The 22,937-nt window shown below is 36.0% G+C and overlaps 1 protein-coding gene across 23 annotated transcripts in view; it reads left to right on the top strand.

Moving 5' to 3' along the window:
* Positions 1-22,937, top strand: part of LOC131689899 (glycine receptor subunit alpha-2) — a 460,749-nt gene that overhangs the window by 341,728 nt on the left and 96,084 nt on the right. For 14 of the 23 annotated variants that reach the window (XM_058975262.1, XM_058975261.1, XM_058975263.1 and 11 more), the window contains 2 exons: positions 10,203-10,355; positions 15,948-16,100. The exons of 2 other annotated variants lie outside the window; for them this stretch is intronic. In XM_058975262.1, the coding sequence (XP_058831245.1) occupies positions 10,203-10,355; positions 15,948-16,100 (306 nt within the window). The remainder of the gene's footprint in view (positions 1-10,202; positions 10,356-15,947; positions 16,101-22,937) is intronic. 7 more of the 23 variants (XM_058975278.1, XM_058975276.1, XM_058975275.1 and 4 more) reach the window with 2 other exon arrangements.

Genomic DNA, 22,937 nt, shown 5'->3' with positions numbered 1-22,937 from the left:
AAATAACACGTCAGTATATTTGTTTGAATGAACTGCGAGTTGATGAATAAAACTGAGCGCTATGAGATTTCCTGCTGAGCAGTGTTGTAATACAAACAGGTGCTAAACCAGATGCGCGACGTTCTACATAAATACGTTGGACATAAGTACATTAGGCATGATGGACAGTCTGCTGCTTTTATTTGAGCAAAGATTTCTTCGAGCTTATACAGCAGAATATAATGTTGATCGAGTTTGGCCAGCTTTCAGCATAATTCTACATGATAAAAGATACAAACAATCCCGCTCTTACCACCCGAGGGGATCACCTCCAAAAAGTTTCTGTAAGTAATACATCAATATGCTAATTGATGCCAATCGCTCATTATGCCCAACGTCCATAGTGCCTAGCATTTATTATACCGAACGTACGTATTAGGGCATTGCAAAAACTAATTAACCTTCCGGCAGTCGCGCTGGTGCACTGAGTGCACGCTGCTCTGAAAAACTAGCGAATCGTCTTTGGGCACCTGCGGCTGCTCGTTCAGTGGGCCATATGCGCGACTTCCGGAGGGTTAAATCTCGTGGAATCCCTCCTTCATATTGTGACAAATCGTCGCTGTTGTGCTATCTTCTGACAAACGCCATTTTGGGGTGAACTGAGTTAGATATGCCGCATTACTTATCTAAAAAATTTCTACGAAGCGACTTTTTCAAAATTTTTAAATTTTGGTTGGTTGCTGAGATATAGCGAGAAACGCGTTGAGAAAATTTTAATTTTTTGCTTCAAATGACTGCGTCTGGGGATTGGCTTAAGTTATCTTGATGTATAAAATGTTTTTATGTGGAAAACAATCTGGGAAACACAATGGCATAATCATTTTTAAAACAAAATTTAATTTACTATTTCTAGTGTGAACAATGCGCATAAATCCCATGGTAGATGTTTCATTTAAGTAAAAATACCGGAAGTTGGGGTATAAGGGTATTCGATGAAAAAATGTAGTTTCTAGACTAAATGTCATAAAATCTGATGCTTCTGAATTTCACCAGTATCAAATGTATTACTATTTTGTTCCTGAGAATTGTGCGCGTTCACCAAGGTACATTTAATAAAAATTTATTTAAGAAAATATATGCACGAGAAAATGTTAAAGTTTAATATGAATCACAAATTGCTCTAGAACCCAAACACAGGTCGCAGGGATACCATTCGATTTCTGGGATTTTTTATCATTAGAAAAATTTGCAAAATATGTATAATTTTCAGTATGGAACAGAATGGTTATAAAGAAGAAGATTTTTACAACAAAATGTCCCAAAACTCTAACTTCACGTATTTTTTGAAAAACGGAAATACTGTATTATGCTAAGAAAATTTTCTTCAGAACAAAGTTATAGCACTCAATATATTTTGACTTATATTTTCCCATAGTACCAATGTCAAAAGCTTCAAGCGAAGCGGGCGGGGATTTAAAATTGTCCAAATCATGTAAAATTTGACATCTGAGCTTGCATTGACGTTTGTCACAATATGAAAGGAGAGTCTTTGAGATTTCAAAAATGAGGTTTTTTTTGCAATGCCCTAGTACGTATGCCTAAGGGACCATTCATAAATTACGTAACGCTTTCAGGGGGGGGGGGGAGGGGATACAACAAGTTGTGACATGTTGTGACATAGGGGGGAGGGGGAGTTAGCGAGATTGTTACGAAACATGTTTTCACCGAAGAAAAAAAAAATTTTCTAGGAATTTGTTACGTAACAGGAGAGGGGGGATGAAGAAATTTGTGACAATGTGTTACATGGGGGGAGGGGGGAGTCAATTTTGGCCAATTTTTGCGTTACGTAATTTATGAATGGTCCCTAACGTATTTAAGCCTAATGGGGTACAGGATGCAGGATGCATTACCAATGCCGAGCAACATTTTGTTCCGATATTTAATACTTTCTTCCTGTTTTGTTTCCTTAAATCTTCGCCCTTGTATCATTGCTAGATAATTTTTTTGCATAAAATATACTGAAATTAGGAAATTAACAATTACTTGAAACGTCGTTGTGGACTTTGTGATGGGAGTGCAATGATTCAGAATGTATGCTATTTTCTGTTTAAAAAGTATTTAAACAAATTAAAAATTACACCGGAATACTGAAAAAACTCGTTATTGCAGGTCAATATAGCTGAAATTGCATGTGGTTTTCATAAAATATGTTTGAGGAGGGAGGGGGCGAAACATGATACATCTACCCTATTCTTTCGTACCGTTCCTGTCTATCACTCGATGCACATAGGCGCAGTGGCGGCGCTAATGGGGGGGGGGGCGAAGGCGGCAGCTGCCCAGAGCGGCAAGATTTAGGGGTGGCATATGCTGCTCAATACATTTTAATTATTCAGTCTAATGCCGCAAAGGGCATCTGCTGTATCAATAAGTCGTCTCTAGCTCACTCGATTTATTGCCGTTTGTCATTAGCTTCGCCGAGCACGTAGACTCCTCAGGTTCCCTTCATCTTGGTCGACCCACCTTGCTCGCTGTGCCTACTAGTGCCAGCCGGATTAGTTTTGGGAACCATTTTTGCCAGGTTATCGTCTGCCACTTTAACGACTTAACGCAGCCGCGAATATTTTGCAGTATGAATGATGGATAGTTCTCCAAATAACTGTTGCAATTCGTGGTGCATACGCCATCTCCACATGCCATCTTCCAACTGCATCTGACCATAGATCGTTGGCAATACCTTTCATTCGAAAAGATCACGTTGCAACTTCACCTGCATAGCCCATCGGCCAACCGGTCCAATGAACATTTTGTAGCTGGTTTGCTTCGTACCGTGACGTACTTAGTTCGACCGAAAAACCGAGCCCAATGTACCTGTCAGAATACATCTCTGAATTTCTCTGCTGGTGTGCTCATCGGTGATCACCAGCGATCCTAAGTATACGAACTCATCTACCATCTCGATATCGTTGCCATCAATCGACTTTCTCGGCGAGGCGCTTTATGTTCATTACTTATTACCAGCCCAATTTATTTTGCTAAAACCTCCAGTCGGACGTATGTCTCCGCCATCGTTTCGAAGTTACATGCCACAATATCAACGCGATCAAAGATGACATAAGAACCCACTCCAGTGAAAATTTGGATACTGCGTTTTCTGCGTGTACTAGTTGGACTTTTGTTTCATTAATTAATTAATTAATTAATAATTAATAATTAATAATTAATAATTAATAATTAATAATTAGTAATTAATAATTAATAATCAACAATTATTAATTAATAATTAAAAATTAATAATTAATAATTAATAACTATTAATTAATAATTAATAATTAATAATTAATAATTAATAATTAATAATTAATAATTAATAATTAATAATTAATAATTAATAATTAATAATTAATAATTAATAATTAATAATTAATAATTAATAATTAATAATTAATAATTAATAATTAATAATTAATAATTAATAATTAATAATTAATAATTAATAATTAATAATTAATAATTAATAATTAATAATTAATAATTAATAATTAATAATTAATAATTAATAATTAATAATTAATAATTAATAATTAATAATTAATAATTAATAATTAATAATTAATAATTAATAATTAATAATTAATAATTAATAATTAATAATTAATAATTAATAATTAATAATTAATAATTAATAATTAATAATTAATAATTAATAATTAATAATTAATAATTAATAATTAATAATTAATAATTAATAATTAATAATTAATAATTAATAATTAATAATTAATAATTAATAATTAATAATTAATAATTTATTTATTTATTAATTTATTTATTTATTTATTTATTTACTTACTTATTCTTCAAACGAGTTAATGAGATTTCTGTAAACATAATTGTTTTGCTCATTATTACGCAGCAGAATGAAATGAAATGCACATTAATCTATTTCTTAACTCTTCGTAAAAGCAATTTTAAAGGTTTTCTGTGTTCAAATTATAACAAATTAAGGGAAATCAGTTTATTCATGTATTTATTTATTTATTTATTTATTTATTTATTTATTTATTTATTTATTTATTTATTTATTTAGTTTTTAGGTTTGCACCAGTGAAATCCGTTTAAGATTGCTCTAAGAATTGCCTTGCAGTTTGCATGTATTTTATAAATGGTGCTAACTATTCTATCTATGCTCACCATGAAATCCTCCGGGCGGCTTCCTTTTAAATAACCAAGTGCTGTAGCCAATAAGCCCCCCCTCCCTCCGGTTTAGGACAGGTCACATGCCAGTTGATCTTTATTATTCTTCATCCATACGATCTCCTTCTGAACCTCAACTAGATCCGGTGTTGGGAATCTGTCGTCGCCTGCGCGCGTCCAATGGTTGATTCGCGCATTACTATCATCGTCTACTGAATCACCATTTAGATGTTCGGAATAATACTGCTTCCCCCCATCAATCATTTAAAATATATAGACTTCGCGAGAACGATTCGCCGTCTCGTAAAACTTATTATCGTAGTATCGCTCCAACGCCTTGTTATTATGATCTATCGCTTTCTTCGTCCGAATATCGAGTGTTTTTCTGATCCACTCTTGCCTGTATCGTTTCTCGCACCCTCGTACGGTGCTGCAGCATTCTCTCCTATACCGTATTCTTCTCTTCAACTCAGTAGTGCTACCTATGGTGCTTCATAAGTTGCTCCAGCCATCCTCAAGAGTAGCCACACCGACCTATTCTTCCGTTGATAGTGCCGTCTCCAACTGCAACGCGTATTTCCGTAACACGATCGTAGCTGCGATGTTGAGCCCCGGCGTCCATGCTCGACGATTGTTGTACTAATATTTCTCGGAAGGCTATGAAGATCACACATCGTTGGCTGTTGTCGTTCGTAACAGAGTGCAGAGTCTGCAGACTGCCCGGTTCGGTCACCGGCCATCATTGCCTGCTGACCTATCTTGGCGTTCATGTTGCTGTAAATCTGCTTAACATTCCACCGTGAGCAGCTGTCATAGGAACGCTCCAGATTCGGCTAAAATGCATCTTTCTCTTTCACTGATCTCGCTTTGTGTGGGCTGTGCACGTTGATGACACGATAGTTGAAGAAACAGGTTTTTGCTTCTCACTACACATATTATCTCGCTGTCACTTGATCCAGCGTGGACGAATATTGTCCAGCACTGTAAAACCTAGCTCCCTCGTTGTGCCGCCGCTCTGGTAGAATGTGGCTGCTGATGCCCGCTTTTTTCAAACTTTCTGCCCCGCCCCAGAAAGTTCCTGCAATGCAACGACCCCGAAGATGCGAGTTTGCAGCTCATCGTGCAGACTTCGGTCGATTCCCTGGAAGCCAAGCGACTTGCTGTTTTAAATTTCCAATAGCACTCGTTTTTGTCGCATGACTTGATTGTTCCGATCCGTACGCAAAGCTGTGTTTCCGGGCGGCTTGTTATACCTACACAAAACCTCCTATCTGGTCGCTACAGAAGGCGACGACAGTCCACAGATTAACCGTTGTGTATCAAAAAAAAAGAAAACAGGCCGATAGGGTACCGCCAAATTTAAAAGGTCATAACTATGGCAATTTTTACCCGAACACTTTGGAACGTTTAGGAAATTGTAAATCATCAACTTTTAGAATCTGTGAATTGAACCCGACGGATGTATCTGGTTCTCGCTAATCTGGATTTCCATAGGGATATCCCAGTGCTGGGAAACAATTTGTAAATACTAATATAATTCTATTGGTTGTCAAGGTGCCCTGTTACGGGGTAAAGATATTTAAAAAGCCCTTCCTCAAGCCCCCGATTACTGTATCATTAATTTTATTCCACCAAAAGCTATGCTTGGTGATATTCTAAGATGTCACTAAGTAGCAATTTCCAGTTTGGGAAAGAGTTCTGGAATTTCATAGATTAAAGTCAGCAAAGGAGTATCCTTTTGGACACATACGGTTAATTTCGATCGTGTAAATGGAGTCGTAACCTCACTTTGTGCACCGTGAATAATACGTAACGTTGCTGCAAGGCTACTTGATCAACTTTGAATGCGTTTTATTCTGTTGATTACAAATTTATAAAAATGACAAAAAAATCAGTTCTTTTAATTTGGTCCGCGTTTTTGTTTCTTTATTAAAAGTTTAATAAGAAACCCAATAAATCATTTTTAGACGCAATATAAAATTCGCAGGGACGCTTCCAAGTTTCAAAGAATGTTAACATCAAGTAATCCTGTTTTGTAATTAGTTTTTCTAAAAATAATATATACAGTGGAAAAAAAAACTAGATAAATTTTAAAGTAATCGTTGTTGTTAATTATTTTGCAACAATTTTCATCAACATACACGGAAAACTGCATTGATGAGATAGTTTGGTTAGTCAAAAACATGTAAGAGGGCGGCAAATTTAACTTTTTGCCCCGAGCGACAAAAAGCCTAGCGTCGCCACTGAGTTTGGCAAGCGACAACTTTGATACGGTATCGAGAGGAGGTCGATTCCATCTATATAATAGCACTTGTACTAAAAGTACTACCTCCGCAAGTTGATCCAAGCGAATAATATTAAATACGTGAAAGTTTAGGTCTTTTTCTGAAGTAAGCCATGCTTCGCGTAATACATCACATTATTTATCATACACACCTAGAAAAAATCGTGTAAATTTACGTCTCCTGACCCTGACATATACGAGCATCAAAAATGACTTACTTTTACGTTTCATTTTAATTTTATTTGACGTTGAATTTCGCTGATCATGTAATTTTACGCCACATATGGCGATTGTTCTGAATGGCAGTACGTGTAATTTTATGTCATTGCGCATGTAAAGCGTATGTTTCATGTAAAATTAAACGAAGGGCGGTTATATTTTGGCATTTCGTGAATTACGGTTTACTAAATTATGTCATGCTTGCAATTACGTCAACGATAAAATTCATATTTTTTTGGTGTGTAATTTTAAAGATGTCGATTTTCGGGATAATATTTCTGCAATTCCACTGTAGAACAGTGATCAAATCTGTAACCTCGTTCGATGAATTAGCCATCGCAGGGTACAGTCGCTGAGAGGAGGGGCCATTTTGCAGTCAACTGTATCAAGAATATTTTTTCTACGCGTAGCTATCTTTTGCATTACTACGAAAGATCACTTAGAGATTTCATGAAAGGAACGCTTCCGTTTCTTTTCGCGCTATTTGTACGCTGGACATGTCTGGTTTTTCCCACAGTGGAGACACTATTCAAATCCTTTCCCCAGGAATCACCCACATGATTCCGCTGCATTTCTCACAACGAGCTTTATTGATACAATGGGAGGCTGTGTGTCCCAGTTGCTTGCAATGATTACAGTCCGTGACCCGCTGCACAAAAAGTCGAACAGGTAGACGAACCTTGTCAAACAGGAGATAGTTAGATAAAGGAGATCCCGCGAAGGTTACCTGATAAGGATCTGAATTGACATGTATCCTCTTTCCGTGTAGCATAGGGTCTTTTAAATAGCCAACTCGATATGTCACACTCCAATCGGAGACGACCCCACTGATTTCATCCCGATATATACATATATTCTGTACTCCTTCATAAAAGGCCCGTAACCAACAATATCATTTGTTTGCATCACACTGATTACTACCAGCCGAAGTGCATCAAAATGACTGTGGCTGTGTTGCGCTTCTTAGATTCCAATTTGATTAATGTTTTTACTTCGTCATATTTATAAATTTTTCTGCGAAACTTGAATGTTTTGAGTCAAATTTAAATTTCGAACCAATTATTTCATTACCATTGAGGTTACTTTTGGTAACCAATCTTGCGTCTTTGGATCAAACATATTTGATGAATAATAAAGTTGTAATCCGAAGAACCGGTTTCTGGAATCATCGTGTAGTTTGAAATATCACTGCTTTATTCATAAAACAACAAGCTGAATATTCGTCGAATGATACATAGGAGTATTCACAAAAATGTTTGATCCAAAAAAGTAGGAATGAGCAATAACCGGAACCGGGCGCGAAGTATTCCAGCGTATCCTTCGTTTTTAGATTACAAAGCTAACGCAATTTGGTGCATCGCATGAAAGGAATATTCACCAAGAAGCTATAGCCCGAAAAACCGAATTCAAGGATAACCGTAATTTGCTTCCGAAAGTGTCCAGGAATAAATACGTATTGTTCACTATTTACGACGCCGGTGGTTCAGTGGTACGCGTGACGCCTTCTCATCCCAGTGGATCTGAATTCAATCCCAGCCGAGGTCGTTGAGATTTTCTAAGGTGAAAAATCTGTGGTTATATCTTCCTTCGGAAGCGAACTAAAGACAGTTTGTTTAAAATGATAAGACCTACAACTTTCTCGAAGACACCACATTTCTATCTAGCTTCACTAAAAAGTTAATAACAGCGCCGCCCTAGCCACTGAATTTCGAACTAGTGTGATTCAACCAAATAAAGCGCTAAGTTCCATACAGCAACTCTTCTGAAGACACCATAACTCTATAACGAAAGATAATAATTGATTCCACGTTTTTAACTTTCCGACCACAAAGTACCGTTTTTCCCTTAATCCCTTATTGCTCAGTGAACTTTCAATATAGAGACATGACATCTTCACTAGAATTTTCAAAAAAATCTGCTCAATAATAAACATTTGTGCAAGGAATATATATTAGATAGAAAATAGCCATACATAGCAAGTGTATGAGCGGTCCTTACCTTCAAGAACGACTGTTTGGGCCGAAAAGTCAACGTACAATGCAAACCAACTAAAAATAGTATTATATCGAGTTCACCGATATGTGAGCTGGAACACAAAATTTACTGATTGCGATTCGATTGACTACTTTTTCTTAAAACCTCGGAAAACGAACGAGAAAACTTGAATTTTAGCCCCTTTTTGACGCCAGCTAGTGCTGGGGTTACCTCCATGGTCAACTTTGACTGCTAATAGCAAAAAATCTAAAAAAAATCAGATTTCTTAAATGGCAGTACACGTACATTAATTAGCAGTATCAAAAATGCAAAAAATTCGATTTCAGAAAAAATGTGGAACGCCAGCCATTCAAATGATTGGCTTTAAAAATGCCAGATTTGAATATCGAAACCGGTTGTAAATTGTTAAAACTAGAGCGAATTGAACATCTAAATTGATAAGAGAAAAGTAACACGAGGACGCAAAATAAATAGCTTTCCCTTGTAAGATGTTTGAACCATGAAGTAGACCTAAAATATTTTAAAAGTTAGTTTTATCTATCGTAATTCAACTTCAATATTTCCAAAAACTGTTACCTGGATACGACTCTTGGTAATAACACGAATAAACTATATTTTTTACGATTTATGCCATTGAATTCAGATCAGAATGGAGTGAACTATTTTTTGCATTACGATGGAAATCCATCCTCGTTTCAAAACTGTTGACGCCATCTCTCTCTCGAGCTCGTTTTCTTTTATTGGTCCTTCAACGAGTACTTGACACGACCGTTATTGTATGATGGACTTCAGAATCATCCCTTCAAACGAAAATTGTCTGACATAAAGACGAGTGGCGACTTTTTTATACCGTTTACAGTTTCCCTCAGTTTCGCTACCGTTTTTTTATTTATGTAGTTTCTTCAAACCCCTTTTTGGTAGAATAACATCCACGCGTTGATGACAATAGCTAAAATATATAACTACATACAACAAAATGCTTTTATATGAAAGACAAGACCTGAATTCACTGATTCTCAATTTCTTCTCCCCATGCACATTGCACAGCTTCGCGCAACTTGCCGCGGGGGAACACCCATTCCACTATTCACTAGTAATCCCTTTTAAAGATTCTTTGCTTATACTTTGAAACACAATGACAAGTCCCAGCATTCCAGTATAGCACGCCCACCTATATCCATTTTCCTTATTGCACTCTCGACAAGCTGCCTAACGATCATATCACGACATTTACAATACAATACACACAATTAGATGCCCAAGATGCTGAGACCCTGAATTGATTTAGTTAGTTTAAATTTTAATTGAATTTAATAAATAGGTCGCTGATCTGTCACCTTTATTTAACACTACTGATCATTAGCTAATATTTAATCCAATTGTCATTTGTATTTATTTATTTCTCTTCTGTTTTCCTTCTCTTATTTTGAGATACAAAGGAAACTCAATTTGAAATCAATAAAAGTTTAATCGCCTTACTTTCTCCCTAAATCTGCGATAACATAACAATATAAACAATCAATATATGTAGGAAATTACAGTTGTCTGAAAGTGGATTTAATATTTACAAGAGATCGAGCGTTCTATTTCACAACCGTATTCATTCCCGGCATCATTCTGGTGACGTCATCCTTTATCACCTTTTGGCTGGAGTGGAACGCGGTGCCGGCCAGATCAATGATAGGTAATGATTGTCCTAACAGCTTATAATCAACTGCTAGTCAGTTCCGATACCACAACCCATCACAACACACTTGCCCAAAGCTGAGCTGCTGTGAGGGCACAGCGCTCTCACGATTCATCGCATCAAACGACCATCAGTTCCGAGCATCTTCCCAACTGCTAACTTTCCATACTACATACTAGTTGAAACCTCGTTTCTGACTGCCACTCGCTGTCATCTAAAGCACTGCTCGTCAGCAACGAGTTTGTTTACCTTGTACTACTACAGCATGTTACCGCAGAACCACAGAAGCGTCAACCATTAGACACCTTACCTTCCTTAATTACACTTCCCCGAGAAATCACACGTATCCAACAGCTCTATCATCACCATCCTAAACAGCCTCCGAAGAGTGGCAAATTATTAGCGATTGTCTCTTTTTCTGGAAGCGAACAGCAGTACCTGGCTGGGTTTGACACGGTTGGTTCGGATTTTCTTCGAGTCAGTCATTGCGGTTTTGCTATTGATATTGATAAAAAAAATGCAAATATCATGGACGTGCTGCAGGGACTTGGCGGCGTGATTGGCCTCTCAGTTCGAGTTTTGTTTGCAAGTTTTTATTGTAGATTTTTTCCTGTAGTTTAATTCAGCTCTTCTTTGCCAATGTTTCTTTCAATTCTTTTACTTAGATAGCCATTTGTTAAGAAATTGTAGAATGTTAGATAAACAATTACTTTTTCTCAACAGTTTTGCAGTTACATAAACAGTAGTGTTGCATGCTCATTTTCGGATCGAACTAGTGTTAAAAATTTCTACATATGTTGCACAAATACTTTAATAATAATTTACTGCTCAGCATATCCGGCATAACTACTAATATGTTTTATACATTCACCTTAGTCGAACAAATTTAATTTAAGTTTATCAAGTTATTACGCATTCATTATAAAGGATTTATGTGTAACTCATCTGACTGAATTGGACCCTAGATCTATATTTTTCAAGTCTCGGAAACGGAATGAACTAACTTACATATTTCTGAAAAATGATTTGTTCGAAAACTCAATAGCACCGCCTGTAGGCGTAAAGTTATATAGCAAAGATTTTTTTGCTGCGTCATATAAAAATATTGTAAATGATACCTAATATAGGCTGTGACTATGTAATACAATATAATTGCCTTGCCGTCTCACATGTCCACAGAATATTTATAATATTTTGTTCTCATTTTTTCCTTACATGGAGCCTTAAATTATTGTAACAAATTCATTCCTTATCAAAACAAGTGACGATAATTTCGGAATTCCCATATGGTCTACAGACAATCGAACCATTGAAATTATTTTTGAATGGGCTTATATATTTCTACACCTAGTACTTGCAAATAAACAGTTCGAGATCGTATAGCAAAAATCTCTGATTTTTGCAAGAAAGCTTTTTTTTCGAAAAGAACCTGTACTACAGTATTCATATTTTATATTTTGACCGACAAAACCCGCTGATAAAAAATTCTGAAATTAAATGATAATTAGACCGTTGTTAAAAGTTTTTTTTTAAATTACTAACTTTCAAAATTTATTAACGTTTCTCAATCAAGATAATACAGGGTGTTTGGTTCATGATTAAGACCCTCTCGAGAGATGATTGGCTGTCATATTTGGAGAAAAAAATCGTTCTACACATATCATCAAATCTCAACCGTTATAGAATTATTGAACTTTTTGTGTAAAAAACTCAACTCAAAAAGTATACTTTGTATTTCAAATCTTTTAGATCCATTGGATAGGTGAGAAAATTTCCCATTGAATGATGTCCTCACATGTTTCTGCTAATGAGGTTAAGTAACCTTTTCACAGTAATTTATTTAAAATTTAACAATTTTGATCGATTTTTCGTTCATTTCGCGAAAATCTTAATAGTTAACATCACCATTTCAATAATTCAGATTATTGGTCTTGAAGAGCTGCATAATTTGTTCTTTGACATGATACATTTATCTTTTCTTGTTTTTATGTGTTTGGGTTATTGAACCTGGATATTTTTATCACATTTTCACTAATACTAGCTCTTATTGAAAAAGTATGGCACTTATTGTACCTTATCTTATTTTTATTCGAAAGCCAGGAAAATTTTGCAGACAAAGATGTATTAATACCTTTCAGTTAAGTATATTTTTAGTGTTCTTTTTTAAGTTAATTAGTTTAAAGTTAGTGTTGTTAATAGCATTTTCGTTTTTTTTTTAAATAGCAAATGATAAACATCACCATTATTATCATGAAATTAATGCAACTCAGCAAGCTCTACAATTCTTCCGTTGACTCCATTCAATTATCTCTTTTAATTTCGAAGCAACATCATTTTTATCACCTTGTTTCATATGCAAAAACAACGATTTCGAACCCACTACGTTTGTGGTGAGGTCATGCTGTGTTAACTTTTAAGTTGCAGCGAATAGGGATAAAGTGTCAGGAAACAAGTTATAAAGAACATTAAGAAGCACCAAATGAACAATAGTAACGATAAATTTAGTTGAATAATAATTAGAATAATTGCAAAACTCGAAAAAAACGTTAATTTTGAGTTATTTTACTAGTAAGAAGTCATTTAGCACACTTAACTAAAAGATATTTGTAAATACATCGAAAGGAAATTTTCCCAGCTTTCCAATTAAGCCTTGGAAATAACGATATAAAGCATATTTTTAGATTAAAGTCTTAAGCCCTTGCAAGACGATTACAGGAAAAGTTTAATAATGGAATTACAAAAAAACGAGAAGAGATAGGAATATGATGTTGAAGAACAAATTATAAATCGTCCTCAAACCCATCTTTTGGATAATAGAGATTGCTATAATCATAATTGATTATTTTGAGAAAATTAACAAAATCATCATCAAAAACACCAACTTTGAACTACTTTGCAACTAAAAGGCAATTAAAACAAATTAGCTCAAAGATATGAGAACACCATTCAATATAATATTTTCTCATCTTTCCAATGGAACGTAAAGATTTAAAATACGAGGTATATTTTGTGAGTTAGAGGTATTTTAAGATAAATAAGTTTTTCGCACAAAAAGATCAATAACTCTGTAACGGTTGAGATTTGATGGTATGTGTAGAACGATTTTTTTCTCCAAATATGGCAGTCAATCACCCCTCGAGAGATTCTTAATCATGAACCAAACACCCTGTATAATATATTTTCCAAAATGAACATGATATTTTCTGTAACTTGTTCTGGCAACCGAGATTGCAGGACTACTCTAGAGATTCAATGCTAACAATTAAGCCAATATAAAAGAAGTCGTTTTTCCCCACTACACCAAAGGCCCCCCTTAATTAGAGGAATTGTATACATTCAACTGTTCAAATCAAACTATGGTGGAACTGTTGCTGTTTCTGTTGAGTCTTATTATGTTAGTATGTAGTGCTTCTATAGAAATTAACGAAATTAAGGAACAAAACCTATGACTGTGGAACATTAACTCAGTAGTGATCGATTTCAATGGATTTTCTACCCGTCCAACCTTTACTGGGGTTGAGCATCTGCTGATGCTGATAGGTAAAGTGTGACTATTCCCGGTCAGAATGCAATAACAACATTATAACAGAATTCAATTTTCGTATTAAACTGTGTTATAAACCTGGTCTTGTTAGAAGTCAAATTAACAGAAAATTATAACAAGTAACAGCGCGAGATATAGTTTTGAAATGGTTTTTATGTGTTTCTGATCGGGTTGGTGTGCTCATAAAGTTTCCTGATGTGGAAATCAAAACACAGTTCGTTACTACAAAGAGTCGTATACAGTACAACGTACAGAAAAAACGTTAAATATAAGATTTCCATCTATATCGTAAATAGTGCAATAGAAGTTTAACTACATGACCTGTTTTTATAGCAAATTTTAGGAACTCTCGAATGGATTATTGTTATCTAGAATTTTCAACGGCTTTTACGGTCCTTAATAGAATAAAACGAAATTGTTTATTTTTAAATCCCAACGATTCGAAGCGTTATTTGTGTATTCTTCAGGGGAGACTACATTGCGGAATAATAGAGCAGACGAATTGAACATTTAATAATTTCAATAACATATTACAAGAACTTACAAAAAACTGATTATCGTTCCTCGTTAAAATCAATGACGTGTAAGTGGAGAGTCAAAATATAGGGATTTTGCTTCTGATACAAACGCTACAAATAACACACATTAAATTTGATGAGCTATTTAAACTAAATATGGACTTACTATAATAACGGTGAATTTACACAATTTGTTAAATATTCTTTTGCTGTGATAGATCTTGTTTAACCCTCCGGAAGTCGCGCAAATGGCTCACTGAACGAGCAGCCGCAGCTGCTCTAAGACGATTTCGCTAGATTTTCAGAGCAGCGTGCACTCAGTGCACTAGCGCTAGGGTAAAGCGGACGTACAAAATGGGTGAAATATAGCTATGCGTAGAAGCTTGTTACCATTTACTAGGTCGGATTTGCCCCACCTTACCCTATAATTTATAATATGAGAAAAAGCGACTTATTGCTTTCAAAACGGATGCGCTCAAATTATATTGAGATTATAAGTGAGGAACACGATGGCATTAGAATTTTCAAAATTAAAATATATGTATTGAAAGAAAAATTAACATTTAAAATTTAACTAAAAAAATCGCATAGTTGGCAGTACTGCTGCCAAAAGTTAATATTTTTTCTAGACTCCTTGAACAATTTTCTTAGAAAGCCATTTTGCGGTTTGATTCTTGAGTAAAAAGAACCGGAGATATAATCAAAAGAAAATCAAGGGGGGGGGGGGTCGATTGACACAAAAATTTGCGTTTTTATATATTGGCCCAAGTTTAACTATTCCTCAAAATTTGGTTCAAATCTGTGAAAGTCGATTTCAAGTTTGCATCTTTTTTTTATCACTTCGCGTGGAATGACCCATTATTATTATTAACAAAATAAGTACAATGTACTTCTAGCATTTTGTAGTTCCTGCTCACAATTCCCTCTCTCGTTCTAGTGTTTTCACCGCCAAGATTATAATTAGTAGCATTGTGATATTTAAACATGCCCATTACTATAACAAGCATATTTCACTTGATTCAGTTGTCCCAAAGGTTTTTAAAAGTCAGGAGGCGGACGTGATTTGTCATGACACATTGGAAAAAATAATAGAATGGCCCAAGTGGCATAATAAAGAAACACTAATGAATATAATCGAACGAACAACGAATGTAAATTAGGTTTATATTACAGTTTCATCTCCGATAAAACCCCCAATATTTCACAGGTGCTCCTAATTATTTAATTGTAGTTATATTAGGCAATACTAATGACAAGGCTGTGTATATATGTTGATACTTATATTATTTACTATATAGATTTTAAACCGAGACTAAATTGAACAAAATTAAGCTTGGCCTGCTTTTACGTTTTCGTTCTCCCCTTTTCTTCTTTCTTTTTTCTGTCTCTTTCCCACAAACACATCAACACAAAACCACAAATATCATACTGGGATGGTAATTGAAACAAAAACAAACAACAACCACAAACCGATTAAACAATTTCATCGGTTCACGTCCACCACATAAAACCTAACCACAAAAATAGGTAATTACAGTTGCCTGAAAGTAGACCTAATGTTCACGCGTGACCGTGCGTTTTACTTTACCACCGTATTCATACCGGGCATCATTCTGGTGACCTCGTCCTTCATTACCTTCTGGCTGGAGTGGAACGCCGTCCCGGCTCGGGTCATGATAGGTAAGTGACAAATTTTACACCTTTGCCAAAACTGAAGCGGTACCCCTTGTCATCTGTGTCCTTTTGTGTCCCAAGGTGTAATCGTGTGAGAGACATCGTTATGATTCTAGCTAATTATCTTCATGTGGGCTAAGTGTAGCGTTGTTGTAAGTTGTGCTTGTCTATTTCCCCTAACCTCCAAACGACGTAGCACTTCCTATTTTCTCCAAATAGCGTTGTTATGTCACTAATCGAGTTCTGCATTAATTGAAAGTTTCTTTAGCGTACCAAATCTGTGTATTTTGCCTCGGAGATTGAGTGACTGTATCGTTATGTAGCGTATAGTGGCTTTGTTCTTGCAAATAATAAACTTAATTAACTGTTGAGCTGTTCTAGTACTAATTCGCTTTTCTTATTACCTGGCACTGGTTGGTTTACTATCTTTGTTTGTTTAATAGCATTATTATGTTTCTGAGAGTTCAAATTGACCACGACCATAATTTTTCACAATAAAATTTCATGGATGAGCATAATTCCAAATCCAATTGTTGATGATGTCAAAACTAAACATACTCAAAACTCTAATTTACCTGACGACCACATTTCAGTCGTGTTGGATAGAAGAATTATGTATTTATTTTCCCTATTGCAGATTCAAAAGTAAATTCCTAATTAGTTTTTTTTTTAAATTATAAGCTTGTTAATGTTCATACAGCACCGAACACAATAACCTTGTATTGCTTTATATGTGTCGGTATATACATTGGTGCACACTAGTTCGATGCACTAAGAAAAAGGCTCGGTGAGAGCGGCAATTGGTTCCCTTTCATAGTTAAGTGTACATCACTCGTCGTTGCAAGTGCCGTTACGCTGCATCATGACATGTGTTTTGGAGCAGCAAAGCCAGGGAGTAACCATTCGACCCCATAATTTGCATAATCATTTGAGACCACAAAATGAAATTAATCGTCCGGAAGACGGGCAGTGTACTGAGTGCTCAACGTTCTGAAATTCGGGCGAAATAATCTTTAAGCTTCTGTCGGTTAACTGCTGAAGGGAGTGATCTGATGTACAAGATCGAAAAATTGGAGTTATTTCTTACGTCAATCATACCAGCTAATTTCCAACAGGTTTGTTTGAATCTAAAGGAAGAACAAGTCCCAACTCATGCCCTACTATGTTTAAATCGCAATTAGGTTTTTCACCAACCGACATAACCCCACAAAATAAGCCGGATGAACTTCGCTTGACAATTCTCGGTGGTTTATTTACATGGGAGATACGTGAGGTCGAATGTGACAGATAAGCACCCGTTGCACTCCAACTCACGCAACTGACAAAGTAAACAAACCACCGAGCTTTGTCAAACATGAACCTCATTCTACAAGATGATGACACGAATGAACTCATGAGTTCATTCGTGTCGTCATCTTGTAGAACTCAATTGTTACTTGCATCATTCATTCGCACAGCCAAGGAGCGGATTCTTTTTCCATTCATTTTTCAATTTCATTGGCTCTGTCAATATCTTTCTATTAGAGTATTGGCTAGGTTTTTCAAGCAAAACATACTTCACACTGTCCATTTATGCTTGCAATTGCTAAACATGTCAAAATTTAACGTAATCTGGCCACTATACTCAAAAAATAAATCACGTAGCTTCTACGTGAAAACGTATGTGAATCTCATCCACCGCACTTTTCACGTAAGTTCTATCGGATGCTCCGGTAAATTAAAATCATTTTCAATATCTGATTCATCAGGTAAAAGTTACGTGTTTTAAGGATAATTAGCAACAGAAATTCACGTAAATAATACATGAAACCTGACATAACAACCACATGAAGACAAACGCAGTAATTATGTGCAACCAAACGTAACAAATATATGAAACCAAACGTGAAAATTACTTGAAACCGTTCATAGATTGTATTTTCAATAAATTTGCATTCTAAAGAAGAAAAATCTTTATATATCAATTTCTTTCAATTTATTTGAATCCTTAATTGCGATAACTCAACATAGGGTGAAGTGCCTATTTTCACCATACTAAGGAGGGCGCCTCACTGATTCATTAATTACTCGGCCTGCAAACAATGGAATGCGTACAAATTGGCATCAACAGCTCTGCTTTGTTGTTAAGTACCAAAATAATAACATAATTCTCGTGTTTGAGCGCAACGAAAACACGAATCGAGTGCCCCCATTTGTTGCGCTACCATTTGACTCAACGCGTTAAACAAAGATGGCAGACACTGCTCTAACCAACGGCTTCAAATGGGTAGCGTGATAATAGAAACATAGCGATAATGGGCTCATCACCCTAGAATAATTTTGAATCGTGTGCCTCAGAAGTATATTAAAACACTTTCAAGAATAAAGCAGATTTGTATAACACATCATGTTTTTGAAGATCAGCGAAGCAATGTACATGCGATTCAGTCACTAGATGAAGACATTTTCCGGCACAAGTTCACTATATGGAATGCAAATATATAAACACGTTGGAAATCGGATTCAGTAACTGTGATAATGGAAATAACTTACCATGTATGACGAACCCGAATAGTCAGAAGATATTTTAGCGGTGCCTATGGTTGACAAACGTTCATCCAACTATCGAAATACCTATACTCCTGACGACATGTTTGACATACGTGTTTCGCGATTTATTTGATCGTCCATCGGAGATGGCAGTAGTCACTGCGTATTCCCCTGGTAAAAAAACGAGTTTAATTCGTCTCTATCTATAATTTAATCAGTATTATTCTGTGAAATCGAGAAAAAAATCATGCATTCCACCTACCATACAAGAGATTTATACATATGGAAAACAATAGATTCGGAATAATTGAAACAGTGGCAGATGTTTCTACTATTTTTTTCACACAGGAAATCCACGTACAACTACGTTTCGACGACCAACATTGCATCACTTAAAGGTTACGTGTGAATCAAATAAATTTTACAAGATTATCAAATGTCGTTCATATGAATCACGTAATGTATGTTGAAATATGGAAAATATTGATTCACCTAACAATTCATGTGCATTCAAAGTGATTTATTTTTTGAGTGTACAGAGCAGATGACGGCTTTGGTTGCTAAATGAAAAAGCATCAATTTGAATTGAGGGCGTGCGGTTTTGTCATGAAATTCCTGTCGAACATCAAAATGAATGAAAATCTCGCCAACGTCAAAGTCTTGAATATGAACCATGGTTTCGGTAGATTCTAATCTTAGGGTCATTCATCTCTTTTTTGGGTCAGAGCAATCTCGTTAGAAAGATCTCTAACCCTATGTGCGGGGTTGGGGATTGAACCCAGGTGAGCTGCGTACAAGCAGAGTTCAAAATAATCGAAGCTCTTTTTTGACTGCTGAAAATGAACCTAATGCGACTCGCGGTGAATAGAAAAAATATTCATTCAAATATCCATGTTATTCATTCAGTTGAATATCGTACAATATATTCATTTCACTAATTATCAAGGAAAATGTTTTCAAGTGCCTGTAAAGCATATGAAACAACAATCATCATCGCTTACATTGTGCCACGGCCTACTTTGATGCGTTTGATTCGTTGCTGCGCGGTCGCTTCGAGTCATAATCGGAGACGAATGAAAATCTGCATGGATGAATGGGTGGTTTGTTCGTTTGACGTTTTCAGCTACGTCACTGAATATTGAAAATGAATACGGCTGAAAATGATCAAATTTCATTCAATGAATTTGAATATTTTTAACTCTGCGTACAAGGCAATCAATTTATCAACCACGCTTTGCCCGCCCCTTGTTTGGGTACATTCAAGTGACATTTGAAAATGAAAATTCGCATCATTTCTAACGATCCCAATATGCCGAAGATGCGCATCTAACGAGAAGTGATTGGACATGAGCCGAGACATCGCACGAATGAATTCCTGACCCACATCCATTCCTTTAATCCCAGGTTTCGTTGATACCTATGGGATAATATAATATAGAATATAACTCTCCATTGTTCGACGATGTGTGCGTCCTCTGACGAGAGATTTTGAAAAATTCATGGAAAAAAGGTATACTGAATAGCACTAGTTCTGCAGTGTAAACTGAATCAGGATCATTTGGCTTGAGTGAAACGGTGATGTTGTCATTGAGGACACCACAGGACCCATCAAAATTTGATCCTTCAGTATAGGACATTTTATTGAAGTAAACTTTGCGGAATTTAAAATAAAAAATGCGGACATAAATGATCCAGAATTCCACTAATCTCTTCCTCCATGGATGCAGCCCAAAACCATACGCACACATCAATACTAGATTCGCTTCAATTTGATGAAGTGTATGTTCGCATGTTCTGGTTATTGTAAAGAGAAAGTTGATCATTTGTTGGCACTTCTGTTTCAGATACCTAATGTCACATCCCCAGGTACCTTTAGAGTCGAACCATATACCGAGATACTTGAATGATAAAACCCTTACACTAGTTTGATCATTAAGGAGGGGACGTTAAAGGTTCCAGCGTGAAAAAAAAACACTTTTTTGTCATTTTTTTAGAACTTTGCGCGAAGAAAATTTATCAAAACTATTGTACATTATAGTGTATCATTTCAAAAACACGCTGTAATTTTTCTTTGCAAAAATATCGACAAACGACTCGGTGACGAAGCTTTTTGTTGAACGTCTCTGGAAAAAACATGATTTGCGGTGTTACCTGCCATTCAAAAACTACTTAACCGATTTCTTTCAAACTTTGCATACACATTCTATGTTAAAAATACTTAACCTCTACGTTGAGTTATTGATATAATATTTCATTTGAGGGGGTGTTTACTCATAAAAACGCGGAATTTTTCGTGAAAAATTGTAATTTTTATTTAAAATGAGTAAAAAACCCTTAATTGAAAATTTATCTCAAAAACTCAACGTATGGGTTAGGCATTGAATGTGTATGCAAAGTTTGAAAGAGATCGGTTCAGTAGTTTTGGAATGGCAGGTAACACCGCCAATCATATTTTTCCTGAGACGTTCTACAAAAAGCTTTGTTACCGAGTTCTTTGTCCGCATTTTTGTATAGAAAAATTAAAGCATGTTATTGAAATGATATACTATAATGTACAAAAGTTTTGATCAATTTGCCTCACGCAAAGTTCAAAAAAATTCGCAAAAGAAGTATGTTTTTTCAAGCTGAAACCTTTACCACCTCCCCCCCCACTTAATTGAGGTTATAGTTGCGATGGTTCATGCTTTCTTCCAAATACAACTAGCTCAGTTTTCTTTGTAATTCGATACCCAGCTGGATCGCCCAAGCAGATAAATTATCCAAGTCATCATTACTCCGTTAGTGGCCTTAACGTGTAGGAATTAACAAGACATTCGTCTATGTCATTAACGTAAAAATTGTAGAAAAGACAGTGCTTAGTTCGGAGGAAAATTCATGTAGTTAAATCGTGATTTCTATAAATCACCATGCGAAAAATTCATGGGTTTTTCGGTAAAAGACCATGCTGGTTCAGTTTCTCAGAGCGAAAATATGTAACAGCAAGCCAATTATCGAATCGATATAAGATCATTTTTTTTCGGATAGCAGACAACATCGCAATTGGCCGATACGACTTCTAGCCGGAGGAAGGTTTTTCTGGTTTATAGATGGCAGTAACACTCACTTATCTCCAATCATGAGAGACACTGGTTTCTTCAACAAATTTCTTAAATAAATTAAACAAGTACCTTTTGACAGAGTCTCGCAGATTCTTCAACAAGTGGAATTTGATTCTGTTTGGCTCTGGCTCGAAAAAAGTGTTTCGTTCGCAGCATGTCTCATGGCAAAAGCAGACTTGTCCCTCTTTACTGTGAGAACCGACGTTCTCACGGTAAAGAGGGACAAGTCTGTCTTTGCCAGGAGACAAGCTGGTAAACTCGAGTGATTCGTAGTTATGCTTCCTAAGCTCGACCCTCATCAGCAGAAGACAAAAGTTAAGCCCGTAAGATATTAAGCCTGTTCTAATGACCCTGCCACTTCTAGTTTTCCGATTCGTATACTTCACATCCTTGCTCTCACTTGAATACTATAGATCTAATTTTCATAACTTTCCCTACCCAGTAATCTCTAGCTAATCGAATGTCGTTGAAATGTATAAAAAACTAAAAATTTCTTCTGCTAAATTCCACTTTTGCCAGAATGTAATATGTTACAATAAGCGTGAACAATGGTCGATCCTGTTTCGACATCCACCTCACCTTGAGGCGAATCATTGCACGGGCCTATTGACCAGTGCACGTTAGTAGGAGAAACCAGAAAGGTGAACCTAATTTAAAGACGTTCCTTTTATAACAGTATTCAGGCAGCTCACAAGAAACGAAACATTGTCAATGATCTGCTGGTCGAATAACGGTTAACGCGTACACATAAAAGAAGAAAAAGTTCGAAAACCTCGAAGAGGCGGAGAACGCTCAAGATAATCTTGAAAGCGGATTAACTAGCAGTGCATTACAGCGCTACACTGCACGGACTGTAAAAATGTCTACACGCTCCGAGAGTCACTATTCAAATGGCCCGTAACCTTGCTTCAAACAATTTACCATCACACTATCAGGGCGAAATTTTGATATTTCTGCCACGGCCGAAAATCGCTCCGTCAGTACTCTAGAAATCTCCAATTGATTCAAAAATATGTTATCTTTGGTCCGCAAAAGAAATCGCAGAAAATAACTTTCAAAGCGTATGAGTAAACTTTGCACAATACATTATAGCATTGCACTACACGAGCTGGGAAGAGTCTCTAAACGCGTAGAGTGTCTGAAAGGTCCCAGAGTATGGATGATTGGAAATCTTTTTGAACATGAATTTAGAGCTGCAGTTCTGCACTGCAGTAAC

Source organism: Topomyia yanbarensis, chromosome 3 (genome assembly GCF_030247195.1).
Source record: "Topomyia yanbarensis strain Yona2022 chromosome 3, ASM3024719v1, whole genome shotgun sequence".
NCBI classification, from domain to species: Eukaryota; Metazoa; Arthropoda; class Insecta; order Diptera; family Culicidae; genus Topomyia; species Topomyia yanbarensis.
This window is presented reverse-complemented; position numbering and strand designations above follow the sequence as displayed.